At 32.9% G+C, this 25,600-nt stretch overlaps 2 protein-coding genes and 1 pseudogene across 5 annotated transcripts in view; 2 read left to right on the top strand and 1 right to left on the bottom strand.

Annotated features, from left to right (window-relative positions):
- LOC105151446 (uncharacterized) overlaps window positions 1–25,600 on the top strand; it is a 228,111-nt gene that overhangs the window by 7,349 nt on the left and 195,162 nt on the right. The window lies entirely within an intron of this gene.
- LOC147906759 (methyltransferase HEMK2-like) lies at window positions 750–1,662 on the top strand (annotated as a pseudogene).
- On the bottom strand, window positions 1,832–16,411 carry LOC105151443 (hypothetical protein). Of its 4 annotated transcripts, XM_011065148.2 has the most exons (10): window positions 16,303–16,411; window positions 6,155–6,270; window positions 5,911–6,018; window positions 4,564–4,980; window positions 4,303–4,497; window positions 4,090–4,220; window positions 3,854–4,012; window positions 3,450–3,719; window positions 2,937–3,188; window positions 1,832–2,673 (listed from the first exon to the last, which is right to left on the bottom strand). In XM_011065148.2, the coding sequence occupies exons 2-10, from the start codon at window positions 6,261–6,263 to the stop codon at window positions 2,335–2,337; spliced, it is 1,980 nt and encodes a 659-aa protein (XP_011063450.1). In that variant the 5' UTR covers window positions 6,264–6,270; window positions 16,303–16,411; the 3' UTR covers window positions 1,832–2,334. The 4 variants fall into 4 exon arrangements, with proteins under 4 accessions (XP_011063450.1, XP_087271723.1, XP_087271725.1 ...); XM_087415597.1 differs by having other exon boundaries at window positions 2,335–2,673; window positions 4,303–4,980; XM_087415599.1 differs by lacking the exon at window positions 5,911–6,018 and having other exon boundaries at window positions 2,335–2,673; window positions 4,303–4,980.

Raw genomic sequence — 25,600 nt, 5'->3', positions numbered from 1 at the left:
GTATCATTCTATCTGATATTGTTATTAAATGTCAGGAAAGATAAAACAATACGTTTATGCCGATATTATCATTTTTCTTAAAAAGAAAATAGCCATAATAATCAAATGAAATAACATTTATTTTTATTCACTCATTCGATCATTATAAGTCTGTTTTTTTATTCGTGTACTCTCTGAACTGATGCACACTATACAATAAATTGAAATAAAACAAACTTATATTTATTTCACTTTGACTTGTTGCACCGCGTGCATCAGTTTAGAGAGTATGGAAATAAAAATCAGATCTCATCCTATAAAAATCAAGAGTTTATAGGATTTATATACACATGACTATCACACACACACATTTTTTGTAGGACACGCGTCCAAGTTGAACTAAAGGAACAAATTGAATCCTTATCAGAGGAAAAAGTCAACGAAGTATTACAATCACTGGACATAGACTCTTGTGTAAGAAAACTAGTTGAAGCTGAACATAATATCGCTATGTCTAGCCACATTTTGCAAAATACTGAAAAGTGCTTGAATAAGATATACCAAGATGTCCTTTCTATGACCAAACAAAAATACTTCTACATACTAATTTTGTATATAACAGCACAAGTATTGAAACGGATAAAGAAGAAAGCTAAAGTAAAAATTGATAAGCACAGCACTAATTTTTTATATTAAATCTATGAACGATAAGATATAACCAAATTGTTACTAAATTATTATATTTAAGTATAAATAATCGTTTTGTATGAATAACAGTTTTGTACAAGATTTTATTACATTTTTTTCTTATAAATTGTGGAGATTGTAATATATGTATAATTAAATTATCTGATATGGAAGAGTTCAGTATAGTTTATGAGTCTTTTTAGGATTTATATCTTTTGATAGATGCTCTGAAAGCAGATTTAGAGGCATACGATAAAGCTAAGGATTTGTTTAGAAATAAATAATATAGTTATCACGGCTTTGGAAGTGGTATTAAACAGACATTATAACATAACATTTGCTTTATTGTGATTGATATAAATTCTAATGCATGTTAGACATGAGAAGAAGTCTGATTAATTCAATCGATGTAGATGTTTTTCAAACGAATTTATTAGATTGCATACAAATTAAATATACATTTGACATTATTTTATTTAATCCTCCCTATGTAATTACAAAATGAAAAAATAGTAGATAATAGGCTCGTATTCAAAACTTAGGTTGGTGATGAAAATGGTAGACAAGTTATGGAACTTAGGTATTTATTACTATTTTCAAAATCTTGTCAGATGCAGGATTATTTTCTTTAGTTGTTATCAAAGAAAATGATCCTGAATATATTGAACGCTTTTAAAAAATTAAACATGTCTAGTAAAGTTGTTCGTGAATGGAAAATAAGAACAGTGCATTTGTGCATTTTACGTTTTCATAATATTAAGGAAACGAAAAAATTAGCACTAGATGTCAAAAATATAACATCTACAGGACATTTTAAATTTTATAAGGAGAAAAAAAAGATATTGATTATAAATCTTCTCTTCTACAATGCTATAAATCTAATTAATATTTATGGTGATAAATTACAGATAAATGAACTTCATTTACTTGAATTATATTATTATATATTGCACTGTTTGTAAACAGCTATAACGTCATTTGTATTATTTGTCGTTGTGTAGTATATAATTGCAATTAATATTTACAGGCATAAGAATATATTTTGTAAAATAATAATTTAATTCCTTTATTTATGTATACTTTTATCGTGTCTTCAGTAATAATTGTTAATAATTGTTGTAATATTTAAGAAAGGAGATGATAAAAGAAAGCTAAAAGAAGAAATAATCTTTTTTACAAATATAATTTATTGTCAAGTACAAGATTTACATTATGATGATATTGAATTATTGCAATAAATACCATGTATTGGTATTCAAGCATTACGCAAAATGAGCACTCTCGTCGTCTGAAGACTGCACGAGTAGTTTGTTAGATGTTTATAGATTGATGTATAAATATGGCTATTTTCCTATTCTGCTATTAAGCAGAATACATTTTCTATGTGTGTATGGATAAAAGTAACGATCATTAAAATTTAGTTATAAATATTTAAAAGCAATAAGCTGGAAGAATTTCTTTGCCTACTGTTAATAACAGTTATTTCAAAAAATTTGGTACACATATTTACCTTCAGCAGTTTTTTCGTAATTAAATGATTATAAAGCGATAAAGTAACATCTCTCTTATCATTTAAATTATTATTTGATTACTGGCACGCGTTCGTTGTTTTCTACGCAACTTCTTTCTTGGTATTATTGCGATAAGGATTATAAAAATAATACCGTTCTACGAATCCACAAATTTCGGTCTGCGAATTCGTTGTAACTTAATATATAATACAGCCGCGCTTATGGTCGCGACGAAGAGTGTACTTAACATAAGAGAGAAGGTAGTGTAAAATCCACCGTTGCTCATGCAAACCTCTTTCGCTTTTGTCATCGTCTCGACAGCCGTTTCCTCCATACTTTCCAGAATCTGGCTGGATGCTGCACTTAAGTCATCTAACATAATCACTTTGAAACGTCGGCCAACACGAACCGGATCTGATAACAGAACCGTATTCGATGAGTTGGCCGATGGTAGTGCATATGTTATCGATCGGCGACGTCTTCCTGGTTCGATTTGCTAAAATAAATTATATATAATATGTAAGAAAAATGTAAAGTTATTTAGTATGATTTATTTCGAGAAATAAGGAATTTTGTATAAAATTTAAAATAATTTCGAATATTTCAAAATATTTTATAAATTATCACAAGAAATTTTTTTTCAATCATTATAAGAAATGATGATTTTAAAATACATTATGTGTTAATTCAATGGGTGCGATAATTTTACCAAATATTATATATAATGTGTTACATTTGAATATTGATTTTGTGGCTTACTTGATTCGCTTCCGGACAAGGTTCGCAGTTAGTTTTACATAGTTCGACATTACATTCAATGAATAGATCCATAACATCAGGGAATTTGAAGGCTTGGAAGAACGCATAAGCGATAATAGAAGCGCCTGTATTGCCGGTATCATTTGTCTTTTGGAAGGCACCGAATAGTTTCGGTTTCAAAATGCAGCCTCTTTCATCGGTGAGCTGCAGCATATTGGTTGAGGCTTCATCTCGCGCCAAACAGTCACGGACCTTGAAAATAATTATAAATAATTGTTTAATTTATATTTCTTGTAACAAATAAAAGTTTTGTAATCTTAAAATTAAAGAAGAACACGTAAAAATAAAAATCGAAAAATAATTATTTCTTGTGTATATATAATATATATATATATATATATATATATATATATATATATTCATGAATTAATTACATCTATACATTTTTTATTGGAACATAATTCTATCAATGAATTATCATTATGCATATAAAAGATGATTTTTAATACATACCTGAAGGTCGAAACCAGGATCGCCCTCTACAAAAACTACTAAAGTCATTGTTTCTCCAATCTTTACGAGTCCATCGGCTGCTGGTGCGAAAGGTCCTTTACCGATTTGAATATCCAATTTAGCTGTCGCAGTATCGCCACTAAAGGTGACGATTTCTTGATTCAACATATCTACTGAGAGATTCACCGTTAGGGCCTTATTGATGTTCCCTTCCCAGAGACATCGTACTCTTCGAATTGTATCCCAGACTTCTTGTATACCCGGTTCATTCTTTAGCAATAAGAATTTTTTTATTTCAAAGTCTAATAATTATTTTCTATCACATGTGATTTTTTACGAGCTAAATGTAACAAATAAAACCCGTGGAAAATCAAGCTAATAAATTTAGTTAGTTCGACACCGACTTGTAATACGAGGACGTTTTCCAAATACGCTTGACCAGCTTCACCCTCGAAATCGTTGATGAACTGAGTTCCGCAGGACTCCAGATTCACCGTAAAAGAGTATGTTGTTGAGCCGGAATTCTGTTTTACGTAGGTACATTCCGGATTCATGAAAAATCCCTGAAGTTAGACAAAATCGATACATTATTATCGGTACTTTTTTGTGAAAGAGATTGTTTTATTTCACGCTCTCTTACTTTAGAATAAATAATGCCGTCGTAAGCGCGATTGAATTCGATATTGATCGTCATCATTGTCTTACTGCATTGGACATCGAGATTATGAATATGCGGGGGATGACTGAGATCATCCTCAGCTTGAGCAGTTTCTGAAAAATAAAAGAAAATTATTTTTTCATGTATTTTGCATTTATGTTACACTGGCTGTGACAAACAAATACAAACAAATACCTCCAGTTCCAGTTCCAGTAGTTCCAGGGCCTTCTCCTCTGGTAACTTCACCAGTAACAGCACCTGTTCCAGTTTCACTTGGTGTAGTAAAGGGAGGGAGCGGTCTTTCGGTAGTTGAATATCCCCCGCTCGAAGTAGGATAACCTGAACTAGGATAGCCTCTTGTCGGGATTGGTCCTGAGGGTCCTGAGACTCCTAAAAAATACTCAGATGGCATAATGCTTTTGAGTCTATATCCGTACCTGTCAAAGAGGGGCTTACCGATCGTGGATTCAGAAGGAGGTCTTGGACTGGTCGATGGGAAAAGCGGTGGCTGCGGCGGTAGGTAAGTGGACGACGATTCCGGGGGATTCAGTGGTGGAAAGGCCGATGAGCCTGCGTTGGAATACGAGGGTTGACTCGGTCGGGGATTGTAGGACGTGGAGCCTCTGAAGCCTTGCGGCACATACGTTGACGAAGGTTGTTGGCTCGGTCTTGGAGTAGAAAATGGCGTGGAAGGTTGCCCAGATGATGAGTAACCAATATTTGGCGGAGTATACAGTGATGATGGTCGCTGAGGGGTATAGCCTGATATATCACTTTGTTGAGAACTCGTGGCCTGGAAAGGTCGGGGTTTTTCAGGCGGTCGTTGTGTGCTGTAGGGTGGCAAGTATGCATTCGCATCCGATTGTTGACGAACTGTAAAAATACGTGAGCTCAAGAGTGAGACTCCTTTGTAATCTGTGAACACTACGATGACATCAATAAAAATTTGTTATTGAAATTATCGATTATGCCATCGCAGTCTATAAAGATCGATTAGTTTTATGTACATATCACTCTTTTTAAGTTTTAATTAAAAAAAAAAAAATAATAAAAGGTAAAGGAAAACGTAAGTTTTAGAGAGTTAATTAAGAATATATTTAGTGCTGCATAAAAGAGAACGATTTATTAAAAACATTCGATGACTTTGATGGAATTTATTTATTAAGGTATTATATAAATTAAAAACTCTATGGATTAAAGTTAATTGTTTTGAAACTTACTATTGACTGGGAAGCAATGTCATTCATAATATTAAAAAATGTACTTATATTTTACATTGAAGTTATCGATAATACCATCGAAGTCCATGAACATTGATTAATTTTAGTGTTGATCGATCTCTTTGAATTTTAATTAAAGAAAACAAGAGAGTATATTCTAAAGAGTTAATTAAGAGTGCATTGACTTAATGCTTTGTAGGAGAAAACTATTTATGTCAGTTCGAATAAACGTGCATCAAAGCCAATCCCAGCGTCGAACATAAAGCTAATTCCGTGACTTCTAAATGTCACGTTAAAATGATTGATTAATAGCATAGCGTATTTATGGATGAATGATTTTGTGCGTCTATAATATTTAAATTGGTGAGGCGGTATTGGCATAGTCGCAGCTTTCTTTTGCGCAATACACATCCACAATAGCGTCCATCTCTGACCATCAGCGGCACTGAACTGTCTATAAATCAGCGCGCAACGTTAGACTGCAGCTAAATTCAATCATCATGAGAAAATACTCGTTAATATGCGCGCACGGCGATAAGGATGGCTTCGTGCCGTTTCCTGTCGACGAAATTCGGAAACCTACTTTTACGTGTGCCCTGCTGGTAGATCCCTTGAATCCACTCTAGGATATTTTGCGCCATCACGTCTGCCGGCGATACCGAGGCAGCAGCCCGTTGGACTCTCGAGTGTGCTAATGAATTTTAAACCATTCGTTTGTGATCAATTTATCACTATACAATTATAGCGTTTCTCTTTCTCTCTCTCTCTCTCTCGTTCGCTGATTGTGCTTAAGGCGGACTTATAGAATTCTCTCGCATTTTTCTTACCGGGATCCGCGTCTGCGGTTCTCACAAAGAGCGCGTGTCCGCCGAAGTCTTGGCCATACACCGCTGCATCCGAGAGAGCGACGACGAGAATCGCCGCGATGAGCCTCATCCTTGGCCTGTAAATTTTATTTCAATTAATGACAGCATTTTTTCCTCTCTTTTTCTATCTCTTCACGCTATATTAATACTTTCAATTTCGATCGGAATTTCTTCAATAGAAATAATCGTCCCGCGCGAAATCGCTTTCGACGTTGCGAGGGTCAAGTGTCATTAACTCGCGGGAATATGAAGGTTTACCCAAGGATGATGAGTCGCGGATGGCGGTAGGCCGGTTTCCTCGTCGAAAGTAGAAAGTGATCATTATGAAATCTATATGACCATGATCGCAGCTTTTGACAGTTGACGTCACCGTGCAAGCGGGATGACTTATTGCGAGAGGAGGCATGCGAGAGTGCGCGCGCGTGATTTCTCCTCAAGGTCTGGGTTTCCGTGTTCTGGGACGGTATATGAAAAACCATGTCGTCAATTATGAAAATCGCTGTTTACACATTATATGTGTATCTATACATTTAAGCGCGTGTTTCTTCAAGATCTCCACATGCGTGTCGGAATGCGCGAATTGTACAAAGAACAACTACCGTAGCCCAACCGTATCCATCAAGAATTTCGAAAGTAACATTGCCGAAGAATACCATGGTGGTTTTCTAATTGGACCGTAATTGCTCGGTGGAATACCCAAGGTTCCGAATCGCGGACGCGAATGAAACTCATCCTTCTTGCAAGGATTAAACAGGCAAGCATTATTTCGGCAACGCGATGACTGTACAGATAATTGTTTTGTCAGTAAGTTGCAACTAGCTGGATGATCTCCAAGGTCTCAAAACATGGCGAAATTAATCGTTGTGGAAAGAAAAAAGGAAGAAACCGCGTGCAATTATTTCAACAGAGCTTTAGTGAAAAATTTAGCGTGCGAGTATAATGGCGCTCGTTCTTTAATCTCGGATCGCGATCGCTAAATGTCTTTTAATTTAGAGCCGACGTCGTTTCCATTATTGTTCATCTCTTCTCACGTGCTGCAGCGTGTGTTAGCGGCGTGTTTCGTCAGGGCGGATTACGTGCGGTATAATCACTCTGTCTTGTCTCACATGTCTCATAATTCCAGACCACCTTGTTAGTATAATTTATGACTATACTCGCGAACACTTAATCATGTATTTTTGGTCATTCAGATGTTGCTGCTTTTATTTATGTAGATAAGATGGCATTCTTTTTCTTTCATAGAGATTTTCATTAATACGACATTCGTTACTTTAATTTTAAATATGGATTTTCTTCGCAGTCGTACTCCTTTACGGTCTCATAAAAAACAAATAAAATATATTTAAAGATTTTTCATGAAACATGTATAAAAAGTTAAATTTTCAAGAAACAAAAAATTAAAAAAATCATTTATTGTATGTATGTTATAAGCGTGCTATATTTCTCTGGATATATAAATCTTATTTCTGTTAATGCAGATTAACTTTAATTTCGGTTTGATTTACTCCTCATCTTTTTCTAATTCTGAGAGTTAAAAAACGATGAAAAGTAAGTTGAATCGCGATTAAAGTTTATCTACATTGGAGGAAACAGATACAATAGGAATAGATATAAAAATGAAATTTTAGACTATGATTAATATAATATTTTGAAAATCCATAAAAAAAAAATAAAAACCTGGTTTACTTCTTGGAAAAATTTTATATTTGCTATTATTTATAATATATTTTACATCAATTTTTTTAAATATTAATAATAATAATAAATGTGAAAAAGGAAATATATTAAGTGTGTACGAAACAATCATTTCTTTACATACTTTATTTATAAAATGTTAGAAATTGCTTTTAATAAAAATATCATATGCAAATGTTAAATTTTTATATTTCTCGTTTTTTGTTTTTTTGCCGGAACAAAATTATTAACGATATAGTACTGATAGAGAATGATAGACATCAGATTAAAAAAAATGGATTTATTTAGTTATTGCAGAAAATCCTTTATTTATTATTAGATGAAAATTCATGCAGTACCTCTCTTTTGATGTATGATTGAAATTTATAATTTAATACATGAACAAAATAGATAGCATTATCAATTATGATATGATTAAAATTTTAATATTTAATTCAGTCAAATTCACAGTTACAATAAATAAATAACAATTTCAATTCATGCAATGATAATCATTGTATTAAAATAATTATTGGAATATAATAAATGCAGCAGTAGTACAACACATATATTATGATATTCAATCATTCGCACGAATTGACAGATAATTACTCATTTGTAGCATTATATACGAAATGCAAATTCCGCATGACTTCCTCGTGATTTAGTGAATTCTTCTTTCAGGCCCTGCGCCTAAATAAGCGTCATTATCTCGTTACACGAACTTGAAATCTAAAGGTTAACCCATGCTGTACCTACAGAAGGCACGGGAAAGCATCCATGCAAGGATGCATGGATGCTTTCCATCGCCTTAGTTTTATGCTATGAATCTGCTAGTGAAACCGAATCGTGACGCGGCCGCCTTTGGTTCCTATCCGCACTCGTACGATCTGATGCATCCAAGCGTCGATGCTGTGTCGGATCGGTAGGGTAAAAGATCGAGAAGTCAACAGTGGAATCGTGCTTGAGCAAGGTGAAAGGTGAAAGTCGTACCTAGCGCCGGTTAGAAGGACGTATAGATACCGGTAGGCATGTGCTTGCTTTTACATGTGTTCTCCTTGGAACATACCTACGCATTGCGAGAATCGTCTATCACAGGATCTTTCTGTTGATCGATAAATCAGATAAATTAATATACTTTTCCTCCTTTCTTGTTGATCAATAACATTGTAGATTTTTAATTTTCTAAGATTTTAGTTTCATATTTGAACTGACTAGATAGAGGTATTTAACTCCGCAAAATTCTCATTATTTTTGCTTCTTTGAATTTTTTATTCACCCCTTTTTTCATTCTGCACATCTTTGAGCCAGGATTTTTTATTTTATAGCAACTGATGCGTGTATGCGAAGATTTTCTCGAGTCTCACGATAGATATTAAATTACGAAAATAAGTATGAGAAAGAAATTCGTAATAATTATACCAGGAGATTGATTCGGTTACACAAGTCACAGGTTCCAATTATTAAATTAGGTTTAATCAATTACAAATACATGTAGAGAGTGTGATGGCGAGATAAATCATTAAGATAACCCGATTTACATGAAAACAAATTATTTTATAGCAATGGAAGAGAAGATAGATTATTATGGCCCCTCATATTTTATTTATATTATACAAATTATTTTAACTTTGTTAATCAATATTTAAATTTAACATTTTAGTGATTACATTCATCAAAATGCATGTAATTCAATTTTAGACTCAAAATTATAAAATATTTATTACTTAAAATATTATTTATAAGAATATAACAATACTGTATAATCAAAGAGAAAGAAGACAGAAATGGTAATATGGTTTTTCTGCAAAAATTAAAATTTGGTTTTGTTTAAAAAAACTGACTACTTTTTCCGCTACTCAGTAAAAATTTATAGTATCAATATGTAATGTGAACTGCAGATTAGAATGTAGTGCTACAATCAACTTACTGAATAATTATTTTTATATAAAAACCTCAAAAATAAAAAAGACTAATTAGATTAGTAATTAGAATGTTTATGGAGTTATATTGTTTAACGTTGCAAAATACGTTAATTAATACGTGGTTTAAGAAAAATCAAGAAATATGTATAATTAAATGCTTTAAAAAATGCTTGAGAGTAAAAATGAGTTATCATATACCAGCTGTTATGTATTGGCATAATAAGGGGGGATTAACAAATAATTTTATAAATATGATATTTATAAATATGATATTTTATAAATATTCAATAAATAATCATTAGAATTCGCGATCTAATAGCAGAGATATCAAGAAGAAATATTATACCTAGAAAAGCCATAATACTATCTTCTCTTCTAATTTCGCAGCAATATTCTCGAGTATGAAAAATGTGACAGTCATGCAAAAGCGACATATTTAACCTGTTTAACTCTTAATTTGGACATTACACAATAGTAGATTACGTAGTACAATCTTTTTTAATAAAGAACTTCTATAAAAAAAGAGGAATAATTGCATTCCATTTTATTTACTATTTATCACTGTTCATCTTCTTGTATTTCTTAGCATTAAATGTGCACAAAATTAAGTTTTTTTGTTTTTCTAAAGAGAAAGTTATATAAATAAGTTATATAAATAAGTGGCTGAAATTTTAGAAGCTCCATTATCTATACTGAAAAAATGATTTTGCTGAATTATCTAAAAATTTAGATACATATGTAAATAACATGTGTAAATAATTTTGTTGGATTATTAAAATAATTATATGGAACGCTTAAACATTGATGACAATGATGCAAAAAGTTTTAACATTCTAGCAACCAGTCAGAACTTTCTATATAATTATTTTGATAGTCCAAGTAAGATTACTAGCGAAATTTTTAGGTAATTCAACTTCAACCAAATTATTTCGCATACAATTGAAGGTTAATGAAAATCGCCATTGATAAACACTATTCTTATTATACATCTAAGAAAATGATATCGCTTTTATTCAGTATATTCATCGCTGTACGCGTAGCATGTAATTGATACCCACGTTGATGTCATTAAACTATTTGATGAACCGCTAATTGTTGCGGTTTCGTGACGCGTGCGAGTCGCGAAAGATTTATGCATGCGTCTCATTTTTCGTTTCGGTCGTAATTTTGCGAATACAATATCACGCTGCAGTATATATACATCAGTAGGATTTTCTTGATCTCGTTGGAGTCCCCATTACGTTGAAAATTAAATTAACGTACCGGTACTAATTACGCGTTAATTAACACCATGCCCTACCTCGTGCTCTGTCAGTGCTATGTGAGGAAGGTACATTCTTTCGAAATCTACACCGGCATCGCGTCGGCGTATTAGAATATCATAATTTGTGCCTCGAAAAAACATTCTGTCTCGACGTCTGCGTCGTGCAATTGTGCGAAATTCGTGTAACTTTGCGCAGGCAGTCCAGCCGTAACGTTGCTGTTTGCGGTCGCGCGATTAGGCAAGTGTAGCATGCACTTGAGATACTGCGGTTTCCTCTTCGCCACATCGCTGGCCGCTTTGTTGTCGATGTCGGCATTTTAATAACGAGACGGGACAGCACTCGTTTATTATGGAGGTTTCGTAATGAGCTGGGTCCATGGAATCATGGAACTGGGCTACTCGAGATTATATGACTTAAATCTGATGCGTGATGATTTTAAATCTTTAAGACTGCTCGATCATCGACCGGGAATTACAAGTCGAACTAATATTGTTAATATAAAAAATATTTTTAATTTGAGATAACAAAGAATATTAAAATTTTTTTGCAACTTATTTAGGAAATAATTAACTTTATATTATTTACGATAATTCGGGCTGCGTGATTGTTTTATATTAGCGCACGCTAAAAGGATGCAGAATTATCTTTATTATGATATGAAGCGAAATTTTCTTTGCATTAAAGTTTTAGTATGATGCAAGTAGCGTGAATATTTTCCTGGTTTTTTAAATTATCTAAATTATTTCTACTCGCGACAATTTAATTTAAAAACTCACTGTTCAAAGATAACATCTGATTTTTAATTGGATACATACAGTGAATGCAAAAAGTATTTGTACAGAAAAGATTTTCGTGAAAAAAATTTTATTTGAAGATAAACATTAATTAACAATTCATTAACGATGAGTAGCGTTCGCTGTCCTAACATAAACAAGAGAATTTACGAAAACCATATTTAATGATCTCTTAGAAGTTAAATTCCTCGAACAAATATTTATTATACAAATATTTTGTGTGTCCAAATAATACAATTCTATATTTTTGCTTATTATTGAGGTAACATATTTTAAATATTACACATCTCTTTTGGTGAAATAATTTTGAGAAATATTCAATCTATTTTATTTTTTAATAATAAATTGCTAATTAATATTTATTTTTTAAAAATAAGTTTTTTAAAAGATATCTTCTTTTTACGAATACTCTTTGCACTCATTGTATTCTTTATACTATATGTAACTATATAATAAGATCGATACTGTCCAACGTACTGTATAAACGACAGATGGTAGATTCAAATAATACTATTTTTTATTTTTGCTTGTTACTGAGATAATATATTTTAATATTACACATTTCTTTTTAGGTAAAATAATTTTGAAAACCATACGATCTACTTTATTCTTTATTAAATTGCTAATTAATGTTTACTTTCTAAGAAAAAGGTTATTTAAAAAGATATCTTCTCTATATAAATACTTTTTGCACACTCACTGTATTCTGTATATTATATCCATATATGTACGATATAATGAGGTCGATATTGTTCAACGATACTGTATAAACGACAGGTGGTAGATGAAATTATGGCGGTGCATTCTTCCGAGCAACGCGCAATATTTCGGTGAGCGCAAAATTATTCGTAGCACGTTAAATTAAATTCGATATCAAGAGAGGAACTCTACTCATGCTGGACGCTGAACGCTAATGGCGCGAATGATGCTAATGACGGAACGATTTAAGTGTACACAACGGCCAGTGGTTTGCGGCCGACGCGGACTCACGTAGTGAAAACTGTTACGTCCAATAGGTCTGGGTTACGGGGACATCGATTTCCTTATACATCGGCGTATATATCGGCGAATGCCGACCTAACCTGCTGAAATCGGCCGTGTTGACGATGAAAAATCACCGAGGTGATACAAACGTGATTTCTACCGCATCAATGTCAGCAGTCGGCGATTCCAAATACGTAACTTCGTATAATGCACGATAGTCGGGATAAGTTTTCGTTCGGACATTCAGCGATAGTAAAAGTCGCGCGAGTAGAATACCTTGACCGTGTTCGACCGACAAATCTTGCATCTTCATCGTTTTTCCATACGCCGTTTTTCACATTTTCCTTCACCGAATGATTTACGTACTCTATCAGCTTCTCTGGGTTTCTCCGCGTTTCAGAAAGACATAACCGTCCCGTTAAAGAAAAAAAAAAATTACGATCATTCGTTTCAAAGATTCGGCTGTGAATTCTGCGCCGGAGGATTATTTATCTTGAGACAAATGACGTTCGCGAATTTTTAAGTGACCGCAAAAACGTACCCCGTGGGTATACTTGGTTGGGAAAGCGTGAACTTTACTGTTAAATTCCTCGGATGGTGAGGCATGCGCGTTTTTCAAGCTCGTTCATTGACATTTAATATATTCTTTGCACACGTACGAGAACGATTTATCCTTTCTTTCACTTTAGTTCTCCTTTTTTTTATATTTTTCTCCCTCTTTTTTTCTCTTTCTATCATCTCGTGTTTGTATATGTGAGATCCCCTTCTTTTCTCTTTTTTTTTTGTCAAACTCTTCACGCACGTGTCTTTACTATTATGTAGTGCTGTAGAAAACGCATTTTAAGTACCGTGACTAGCGAAAGGATGTCAATACTGTGTACGTGAGTATAAGGATGTTGATATAAAAATACGAAGTTATGAATGTTACAAGATGAATTTGACAACTCACTGTAGAAAACATTTTGGAAACTTCTTGCTTCAAAAAGAATTTGCTTAAAATGATTATTCGATAAAATCTAAATATTTTAGTTATTTTATAATACGTTATTTTATAATAAATTGATTAGTGTAATATATATTATATATAAATGATTAGTATAATATATATATATATATATTTTTTTTATGACAATTAAATTATTGCTTTGTAAAGATCTGTTTTTTAAAATAATGCGATTAAGCCAAACATTTTTTTCAAAGAATATTTTACAAATTTTTTCTTTTAAAAAAAATTTATTTGAAATGTTTATTCGATAAAATAGATATTTCAGTTGCACTTTGTAAAATTAGTGATATATTTTAACACTAATTAAATTATAGCTTTATAAAGATTTTTTTAAAATAATGCATCTGGAGCAGAAATCTTTTTAGAAGTTGTGTTTTCAAAGTAGGTCATCGATTGTCACGAAAACAAAATTACTTTCTTTTTCTAGGAATTTACTTTACTCACCGCGATTAATCAAAATACAAACAAAATATTAAATTAGATATATATGCAATGTAATTCGCATTAGAGAATATATGAGAAGTATTTTTATCAGTTATTCTAATATTATTTCTCTGTCTATCAATTCATATGATGTCAGGAATTTTATTAGAGATTTATATGGAATTTTATTAAAGGATTTACACATAGCGCGTGTTTCGTAATTTATTTATATTCATTATATTCCCGAATCACGTTATTACACGAATAACTCGTGGATAAATTTATTCCTTCTTAGATGTAGTAATCTCAATCCATTACAAATTTCGTAATTGGAAGTGTGATGTATTGACAAATGGCATCAATTTCATAGATTATTAATAATTACTACAATATTAATACAAGTAATAATGATATAACTCTTAATATAGAAGAGGTTAGGACCTTGTCTTGCATCATCACGTTTATATTTTTATTCAATAGAGACTAAGTGTGTCGCAAACTCTTCTTGTTCCTTCGTGCGTTTCGTAACGTCTAATCCGCGAAGATAAATGTCACGAGGCGTGTGCAACGAAAACTCCAATAATCATTTTTTTCTTCCGTATCTTTGCGCGAAGTCAGCTTGTGCGGAAGACATGCGAAATGACTTTTACTATTGTACGAACAAGCAATATGATTTTATCTTCTTCCCACGTAGCGAATGGAAAATAAAATATACTTGCTTTTGAACTTCATTATTTCTAGTGGTTTCGGAATCTTTTCATAGAAAGGTACAGTTAATATTAGAAATTTGTCGTCTTTCATAGTTTTTAATATCGCGCTGTTTTGTGATTTAAAAAAAAAATTATTTGCCACGTAAATGTATTTTTCAAGTTTAATTTTAAATTTTAATTTCTCAATATTTTTATTAGAATATATAAAAAAAGGCAGAAATAATTATTGCAGCCGAGTATAAAAATCTGCGGTTTGTTTTTTTGATACTCGATTCGTTTGACTGTTGCTGTCAGTAGCACTTGAGAAATTTTGAAGTTTACCTTTAAATGTTAATTACTCAATATTTTATATATTTTAATTAAAATATATAAAACAAAGATAGAAATGATTATTGCAACCGAGTATAAAAACCTGCAGTTTATTTTTTGATACTCGATATGTTTGATTGTTTGTTGTCAAATCCACTTGAGAAATAAGAAGAGAGGAATTCCTCGACATCTGCGTATATCTTCATCTGCGTGCAACAAGTGAATCTCTGTACCATCATCGTGCGCGGTGCGTGCCGTGCTCACAACGTATGTATATGTATATATTCACACGTGTGCTCACTTTCTTCGAGGATACGGTGACCAAAACGAGCAATCATCATTTCTCACTCTCACTCTCGCACAATGATTCTCACACTCGCTTCTCTTTTCTCCTTCGACTGCAATTCGCTCACGACTTTGACATCGTACGTTCAAGGAAAGTACTGTCCCGCGACGAATAAAACAAGTTTATTAAAAAAAATGTTTGTTTATCTGTATATACGTCGGATCTTGATCTCACTTATGAAATCTACGAATAATCTTTAAAAATACAGACGTATGTTGCTTACGAAAGATACCATTAATGTTAATATTAGATACGTTGGATAAGAAATACGAAATGACTTGCAATTGTCTCAATTTATTACTTAACATTTATAATGCTGTCTGCTGTCAAATTAATAAACGCTTTGACTTACATATATTCTCAAATATATATATAAAATATATTTAAGATTATTTTATTATATTTATTTTATATTATTAGAATATATCTAAGACATATTCTAATAATAAAATAAATAAATTTATTATCGTGTGTGTAGAAAAGTGATGAATGAGATATGTTAGACATTCTATTTAAATACCGAATATAAAATAATTCAAAGATTATATAGATTGACTTTTCTTTTCCCTGATGTATATGTGCTTTATATATATATATATATATATATATATGTGTGTGTATGTGCGTGCGCGCGCGTGTGTGTGTATAATAAATATTAAATGTTGAGACTCACCTGTAAGTGAAATCCTTTCCGTAGAAAATTATTGCCACCAGGTAGTTAAAGTCGATCTTCCTTCACGATTCGGCCGGAAGATTTGCGTTGTGCGCGCGCTTATGAGAAAGGTGAGAGTGAATAGCTGGGAGCATCTTCATTCAAGCTTTATATAGGTATTGTACCCCCTTACCTAGGTAGACTCTGTAGAAAGAGCGTGCCATCTCTCTTACTATGTCTGCTGTAATTTTATCATCATAGTAAGATGAAAAAAGTACTTGTTGACGAAATTGCATTAGGCAAAATTATTTCATGTTCGAAATTCCGCCAAAGTTTAGACCCTACCTATTTCAATTACCAAATTTATCATAAAAATATGTTTTTCTACTTGTATTGTTCTCATTATAAATGTACAAAAATATTTTGTTATAATCGTAAAAAGATTAGTTTTTAGCAATTAACATTCAAAGGGGGATGAAAAAGATAAACGAAATTTTATGTGATATAAAATATTATTTTTGAACTCTCATTGTGATATGTTTTTTTTAATAATTGTTAATTACGTCAAAATATATAAAGGTAAATAGAGTTCGGACATATTTAATTTAATCGGTATAAGATAACAATATTAAAACTTTGATCACAAGGTAAATGTAATTTGGGGCATCGACAAAAGATTAAGAATACTCTCTTCCGTAAAAATAGTTCCGCGTATCTTCTATAAGAGTTTGATTAAGTATTCCACAAAATAAACGCAAATCGATAAACACCTGTTAAATGATTTATCTGTCCTGGTATTATCGATGGTTCAACGTCGTTTCGTTAAGGAAAGTGACTTTTCTGAGTCATATTTGGGAATAATGACGATAATATATGAATTTCTATGTTCAGGATATTCGTCATCCTTAAAAGGAGACAAGATGACGGCGCGATATTTTCCGGGTAGTAAGAATAATTCTTAATTTGGCGAATCTATATTTTCACGCGAGTGATGTTCCTTCTCTTGCCGACGAAGAAATGAAGTTTCCGGGCATGACCTAATTCATTCGTCCTGGATTCGTTTATAATTCACATAGATGGATCGTCTAACGATTCTTACGCAACTGTGCCTTGAAACTTTTTCTATGGTATTCTATGGTAATCACATAGCAACCGTATTATTCGAATAATGAGGTAATAAAAAGGAATTGTCTTTTTTAATGATTTAATTACGTACAATAATATCGCTATATAATTAATAATTTAATTAAATTTAATTTACTCTTGTTACTTTTATTTAATATAATATTCAAACATATTAAAACTGACTATTGATTTAGTTATCAAACAAAACAAGCTAGAATTTTAAATGATTTTACATAATGGATAAAATAATATTACAATATAATTAATAATTTAATCAAATTTAATTTATTCTTGTTACTTCTCTTTCTTTAATATTTACAATCTTTTAAAGTAATCTGTATAACTTAATGTCGCTTTTGGCATTTGTTCTTCTGGCTTTCTCTGGAGATTGGGCTATAAAACGACGTGGGGTCGCAGATTAAATTTTAGTTAACTAATATCAGGAGACTCTCGACCCTGTGCATTTGCGAACCACATTCGGCCAAATATGGGATGATGATGAAGATTAGAACCGTGACAAATTTAGATATTTTACTATCCTTATTTAACCAAGAGAACGAGGACTTTATAAAAGAGAAAGCCGAGACGTAGGAACAATACAGACGAAAATATCTTTAGCCATGTCAATTTTGATGTAGGAGAAAATATCGTTGCGCGTTAACCGCCGATTAAATTTTGTCGAGCTTATTTCATCGCGTCCGCCGAAGCGAGGAAAAAAATCACCTCTGACGTCGTGAAAAATTCAACGGCCGAATATCGCGCCGGTCACGACGTGTTAAATATTCAAAGCCCACTCGATGGAAACGTGTCCAAACGTGCCCGCCAGGGTGATGAACGCGATGCGAGTGCACCTGTGCGCTACAACTGCCCATCGTTATTAGGTATCATTAGCGCCTCGGTGCATTTCATGAGGGCATTTCGGAGATGGGTTTCACTGGTCTTTATTGCGTGCATATGCGACAATTTCGTGAAATGCGACAAAATGCACTGGTTGAACGCGCTGCGCTTGGACTATACACTACATACCTTTGTAGTGTTCCTAGAAAAGTACGATTTTTTAGTTTAAATACCGGCCAATCTTCTAGTTTCATTAAAAATAGCGTAAGTATTGCACATGTACTTACACAACTGTACACTGAGAAAAAACTTACTGATTCAAAAAAATATAGTTGATTCAACAGTCATAGACTGTCAAGCAAATATTTGTTAAGTCAAACAAATAACATGGTTTAAATTACAAGATTTTATTGATACGACTCACGTATATTTAACTTAAATATATAAAATACTCGAACTGAATAATCACTACAAACTAAATGCATTTAGTCAAGTTAATACAGTTTTTTCAGTGTATAAAACCTTTAACATATCTGCTTTTCAAATTTTTCATGTCATGATCCGAGCATTGTTGTCAGGTTAGAGGATTTTCCTCTAAATTTGGAGATTTTTCTTTTTACTGAGAGATTTTTTGGGGGTACAAAAGAAGAAAATACAAAGAAATATTATAAATTATGGCTAAAATACATAAAAATTGCAAGTATGAGGATAATTTTCGAACAGACCGGCAAGACTGCATCCGAGATAGTTAGATTTCCGCTATTTTTCATCAAGTTTGATAAAAAATAGGACAACATTGGACTTTTACTTTTATCCAAGTAGCAAACTGATGTCATCATTTTGATGTCGTCACAATGATAACAAATGATGTCAGGTTGTTACCTGGATAGGGACTTTATTCGATCATCGCATCGAACTATATCGATAAATGCGTGAGAAACGCAAGAAACGCACGCGTTTTTAAGTTCGTGTACGTTACGTCGGGGTCGGGAAAAAGTTTACGGCGTGGTTAAGATTTTCTCCGTGGCCTGTGGTGTGATTAGCGGTTGAGCAATGCGCAACATTGCCAGGAACTGGACGTTACAAGAGGGTTCTATACTTATTGGCGTGTCTGGAATCGCGTTGCGTTTTCCGGAATTCGCATCAAGCCGGCAATCCCCCGTCGCGTCGTTTTAACGACGCGCTCAATAAATTTAACGAGATAATCTAGGGTTACTCACGGTTCACGCTTCATGAGTTTCATTCTCCTGCTCTGCGCGGTCTCAGTACGTTTCGCGCAACGAACGCAAGGCCGTGCGTTTCATTTGAAAATTACACGCAGAAGTAAATTAAACAGCGAAATTAAATTGCACACATTGGATTTCCTTGGAAATAATGACATTTTTATTTCAACAATAGTTTATTCCTCTCGGGACAGCTCCTGCTCTGGTTCAGAGAGATACAACAGTATTCGTTATCGTATAATCGAATTACTGGTGGCTATATAATTATAGCTCATTACCATAACTCTCCTGAGCATCCCTATTACGTTAAATAATAAAACCATCACGTGTTCTGGCACCTATTACTTCCATACACGCACATCACGCGCAGAACCGCGGAGAAAAAATTGTCGGTAAGCCTTGCGCGCTATTATGCCTTAAACGTACGATTTAAAGACGGAACGATGGAAAGAAATACGTCTCACGTATATACGTGCTAAGAGATAGTAATGTGGAGAAAATGTATAGAAAAGAATTGTGGGGAAAAATTATGTACATAAACATAACATTTGTTCGCTATGATAATATAACTAAAATATTGTAATTTTTTATATAGTTGCTTGGAAAAAAAAACGGAAACAAAATAAAAAAGAAAAACATACTTTTTAAAACATATTTTTATTTCTTCTACTCAGTTATTACAAAATTGCACTTAAAAATTAAAATTAAAATATTTTAATAACCTGAAACATTTCATTCTCAACAAACATTCAAAATTAATTTTCTGGAAAACTCCGTTTTGCTTTACTTGTGTCGTTGTTGTAGCAAATGAGCAATAATATCCCTCTAAAACTTTTAAAGTTAATCTCACTCTGAAGAGTGAAATCTCTCACTCTTAAAGATTGAAAATTGAGCCACTCTTTTCCTAACTGGCTCAATTTTCACTCTTTAGAATGAGATTCCACTTCAAAGAATTTAAAGAGTACAGTTATACGTCGGAGAACATGTTACAAATATTAATAAAGTTAGGAATGTATTGTGTGTTAAATTTTAGTTTGTGTAATTTAACAATAAATGCGAACATGTATCACTTGTTAATTGATAGAGTGAGTGCAAAATTAAAGAAGAAAAATTAGAAAAAATATACTTTTTAAAATAACCGTGTATTTATCCTGCAACACATAATTGTATTTCTTTTACATGAGATTTATTGTTATTCGCAACACGGATATTAAATAGGTGCTTTTAACATTAAATTGCAGCGAAACACGTAAATCAATAACACGTGACGGTAATCAATTTCATTCCATTTATCACAATTTTTAATAAATATTTGTTACGAGGCAAACAAAGTATTTATTCGAAATCGAGATTGTAACGATAATTAATTTACAATAATATCAGAATCATCTTGCGGTGTATAAATTAACGAAATTGGTAGAAAAACACGATCAAATGAAATTGGTTCAGGAAACCGACGTTTTTTCGCGCTGTTTCCATCTGCGATCGCGATCGCGATCGCGATCGCGCGCCTCCACACGTGATTGTATGATTCTTGCGCACAATTCTCACGCAAAACGCGCGCAAAATCGTAAGATAAAAGCATTAGCTGACCCATTACGGAGCCGGGACGGTTTGCACAATCCGGTTGGATCGTCGCGCGCCTTATGTCCTGCGGTGCGTGTCGAAACGCGCGACCGGTCGCGCGACGTCATATCGGCACCGCGTGATAACCGCTTGTCATCAATCATGTCGCATCATGTTTGTCGCAGGACCTACGACGTGAGTACACACGGTGTCCTAGTCGCAAACTCTCGCCAGTGGCGAGATTGAATACTTGCGCGCCTCCGTTTCTCGATCCTCTCGCTCGAGATTATTAATTACGCTGCTATACCTAACTACTATCAATTGCGTGGCGGCAGTTACGACAAGTTTCGAGATAATCATCAAGTTCTAACAAGCACTTAATATCAGATCGCTTCCGGTCTAATTTCCCGACATCCGGCACGAGCCGGAGCGAGTATAGAACGCTCGGGGGTTGGGGAGGAGGAGGGAAGGGAAACGCGAAAATTATTTCTATAATAGCTATCTACAAATGTGGAGTGCCTTCCGATCGATCGACGAGGAGAGAAGAGTGGGATGGAATTCTGTATCCGTGCGCGAAAAGAACGATTTTGCTCATGTATTTGAAAATTTGAATAGATACAGATCCAAAAATAATTTTAAACCATTGAAATAACATGAAAAATTCAAACACGATAAACGCTGCAAAAAGTTTTGATATTTTAGCAATCAAGCAATTGTGTGAGCGTCCTACATAATGATTTTAAAAGTCCAACAAAATTATTTTCAGATCTGTATCTAGTTAAATTTTTAATATGTACAATTTTAGTGAAGTATTTAAAAATTTTTAATATATACGATTTTAATAAAGTATTAAAAAATTCAGCTAGACACAGATCTCAAAATAATTTTGTTAAATCGTAAAAATAATTACGTGGTACGCTTGAGCGTTGATGATAATGCTGTAGAAAGTTTTTACATTTCAGCAACCAGCTTGGACATTCTACATAATTATTTTAATAATATTCAACGAAATTATTTTTAGATCTATGTCCAGCTAAATTTTTAAATACTTCAGCAAAACTGTTATTCTTTCTGTGTATATGAAAAGAACGGTTTTGTTGAAGTATCTCTGAAAATTTAGCTAGACGCAGGTCTAAAAATAGTTTTGTTAGACCGTTGAAATTAATTACATGCAATGCTTAAGCATTGATGATAATGCTATAAATAGTTCTAACATTTTAGCAATCAGCTTCAGCGTAATTATTTCCTACATAATTATTTTGATATTCTAATAAAATTATTTTCAAATCTGTATCTATAGTTTTATTTTTAAAATTTATTTCAATAAAACTGTTTTTTTATGTGATATAAATTCTGTATTTGTTTAAATGTGCAAAATATACTAATCGTGTATTTTGCACGTTTATGCTGTTAACAGTGTTACAGGCAAATACAATTGGGGGCGTGTTTCATGATGATACATTAATTCCGCTTGTTGATTAGTTTGCTAAACGCAATATTTACAACGCAAATACGCGGGCATGTGTAGGCTATTAATGAAATCATATATCGTTGTTCGTGATATTCGGGAGCAAAGTGCTTACTTCCGTGTAACGCGATCTCGCACTCGCGTTTCTCATCTGGAATTTGTTGACGTAGCTCATAGATTAAATTTCGCTGCGCCCTCTTCTCAATTGCGATAAATGATATGATGTATAAATTAATTCGCGACGAAAATTCACGAGACGGCTTTTGCCACTTTTCTGTGATGAAAATCTAGTAATTACGTCACTTCGGAAATAACTCTAACGAGCGTTTTGCGAGGTTAATCAGTTCGTCCAAGTTCCATTTATCACTTGCTGATTTCTATCACTGATGCTTAGGATTTGTCAACGTTACTCTCGTCATATCAGATCGAAGAATTTTAATGAAATCTCGTTTGCTATTTATTGAATTATTTATAATAATTCTGTTATTTATTAAACTTCAAAGTTATATAAAGGCAAAAAAGTATTTATATAGAGATTTTTATTAAAATTTTATTAGGTATCTAGTAAAAAATAAGCATTTATGAGCAATTTAAGCATTAATTAATGAATACGTTCTATTCTAACATAAACAAAAGAACAATGCCAAAATAATCGTGTTCATGATCTCAGAAACTAAATTTTTTTATTGTATGAATACTTTTGTTCAAATAATACAATTTTTTATTTTAGCTTATTATTGAGATAACATATTTTAATTATTACACATATTTTAATTATTACACATATTTTTAGATAAAATAATTTTGAAAAATATTTAATCTATTTTATCTTTTGTTAACAAATTATTTACTTTCTAAAAATAAGGTTTTTTTAAAAGATATTTCCCCTGTATGAATACTTTTGGTACGTATTTACTGTATTTTATCGGAAATTTATAAAATAACTTACTCAACGACATACAAAAATTGTCAAACTATATTTTTTCGGTAAATACAATATTAATGCTCAGTATGCCATTCCATAGCATGCGCCACGTTTAAAGCAAAGTGAATTTATGACTTTAATTTCAATCCCGAAATTCCCATATCGTTTAAAATTGCGGTTTTCCATGATTGCCTGAAAAATCGCATTTATCTCGTCCTTACGTTTTAAACTTCTAATTATTGTCATATATAGGGACCGTAGATACGAATACAGGGATCGTAAGATATACGAGGAAAATCCGAGGATTTTAATCAGTAACGAGATTAGCGGAATTGAAACTACTGCAATATATAAACCGTATATCAAGCAAGCAGAACAGAGTTAAAAAGTTCAACAGGCTCCGTAACACTTATATTACTATTCTTATATTATTTGAAAAATCAGTGTGTTTTTCGCGACATTTAAGTGCATAATTTTGTACGCAAGATGCTTTATCCACATCATTTAGCGATATATATAAACTCTCACGGCGCCAATCAGTTTACCACGAAGCTTGGTAACTTCACACTTTCTCGGTGCGTTAATCTCGTGCACATTCTCGGGCACCGTTTGATTGCGATTTCGTAATACCGATATTCAAGCTAGCATTCTCTCTCTCTCTCTCTCTCTCTCTCTCTCTCTCTCTCTCTCTCTCTCTCTCTCTCTCTCTCTCTCTCTCTCTCTCTTTCTCTCTCTCCCACACACACACACACACACACACACACATAATTGTTCGTACACGCCAATTATTCCGGTCTGCGCAATATATACGGTTCACACAGCGAGACGAGAATATCTCGAGGGCGAGAATCTCGCTTGGAAAAGAATGAGTCGCTAAGAGGCACTAAAGACGAATTTTCAGGTACGTTTCTTTGAAGTTGCTGAAGCGCGAACGAATCCATCCATCGATTCGCTTTCTGGGTTACCACCTGTCGTTCGCTGGGATTATGCAAAGTCCCAACCGGCGGTGGACCGCGGAGAAAATGTGTAATTAATCAGCGGATACATATTGTTGAACCGCTCGTCGTGATGGTTGCGCGCGCGTTTTACGACCTTACTACCGCCGCACAAAGAGTACTGTCACTTTCTCGCGATGGTCTTTTAGATTTTAGCATACCGGACGATCCTAAGTTACAGATATTACGGACGTTGCGTACAAAGAAAAATGGTGGAAAAAAAAAGAAAAGCATTAAGAATATTTTGTCCATATATCAGCTAGAAGTATCAGCCAAAGAATCAGCCAAAAAAGCCAATATCAGTCAAAAAATTTTGGTCGTACATATAAACGTCCTGAAATGAATTGCAAAAAACAAAACAAAAAATAATTTGTCTTATAATATATAGCTTACGTAGCGCAATAACTATATTCTGCTGCCATTTTAGGTAAATGACTTTTAAACGAAGTAATTGCATCTTGATGAACTTTTACATGAATATTTATTAAAGTTTTATTAATATAAGAAATTTGATTTAGTTTGTAAATCATTTGGCTTAAACAATGCAATGATCCATATTTTGCTGCAATTTAGATAAATAACTTTTGGACAAGTAAGTGGAAAAATAAGTTTAATATTGAATTTGTAAATAATTTGACTTACGATGATTTATGCAGCGCACGATCATATTCCGCTGCAATTTTAGGTAAATAACTTTTAAACGAATAAGTGAATCGAAATAAATTTCTGCTAAGAATATTTATTAGAATTTTATTAATACACATAAAAAGTTTAATTTAATTCGTAATGCTATTTCCTCGTAAAATTTGGAAGTAAAATGCGATTTTATAGAAAAATCAAGGAAAACAAAAAAATTAAATAATTGTTAAGCCAATAAGAAAATTGTGCTTAAATTTTATTCAAACGTAATAATAGAATGGTTTATGACATTTTTATATTTTTAGAAATATGACACATCCTTAGAAATGTGACACATCCTTAAAGAATAAAATAAACATAGAAATTCGCGAGAAATAACGATTCATCCGCTACATTCCTCGGGATTATTTCCGAAATTGTCGTTCTCGTTTCTCGTTTTAAATGACGGACAAAGCGCGTTCATGGCATTTGTTTTACGTGCCCGTTGGTTTCTCTTTCATACAAACAAAGCTGGCCGGATCTTTTTCTGTCTTCCTTTTTT

This window comes from Acromyrmex echinatior, chromosome 18 (assembly GCF_024713525.1).
Source record: "Acromyrmex echinatior isolate Ae372 chromosome 18, ASM2471352v2, whole genome shotgun sequence".
Classification (NCBI taxonomy): Eukaryota; Metazoa; Arthropoda; class Insecta; order Hymenoptera; family Formicidae; genus Acromyrmex; species Acromyrmex echinatior.
This window is presented reverse-complemented; position numbering and strand designations above follow the sequence as displayed.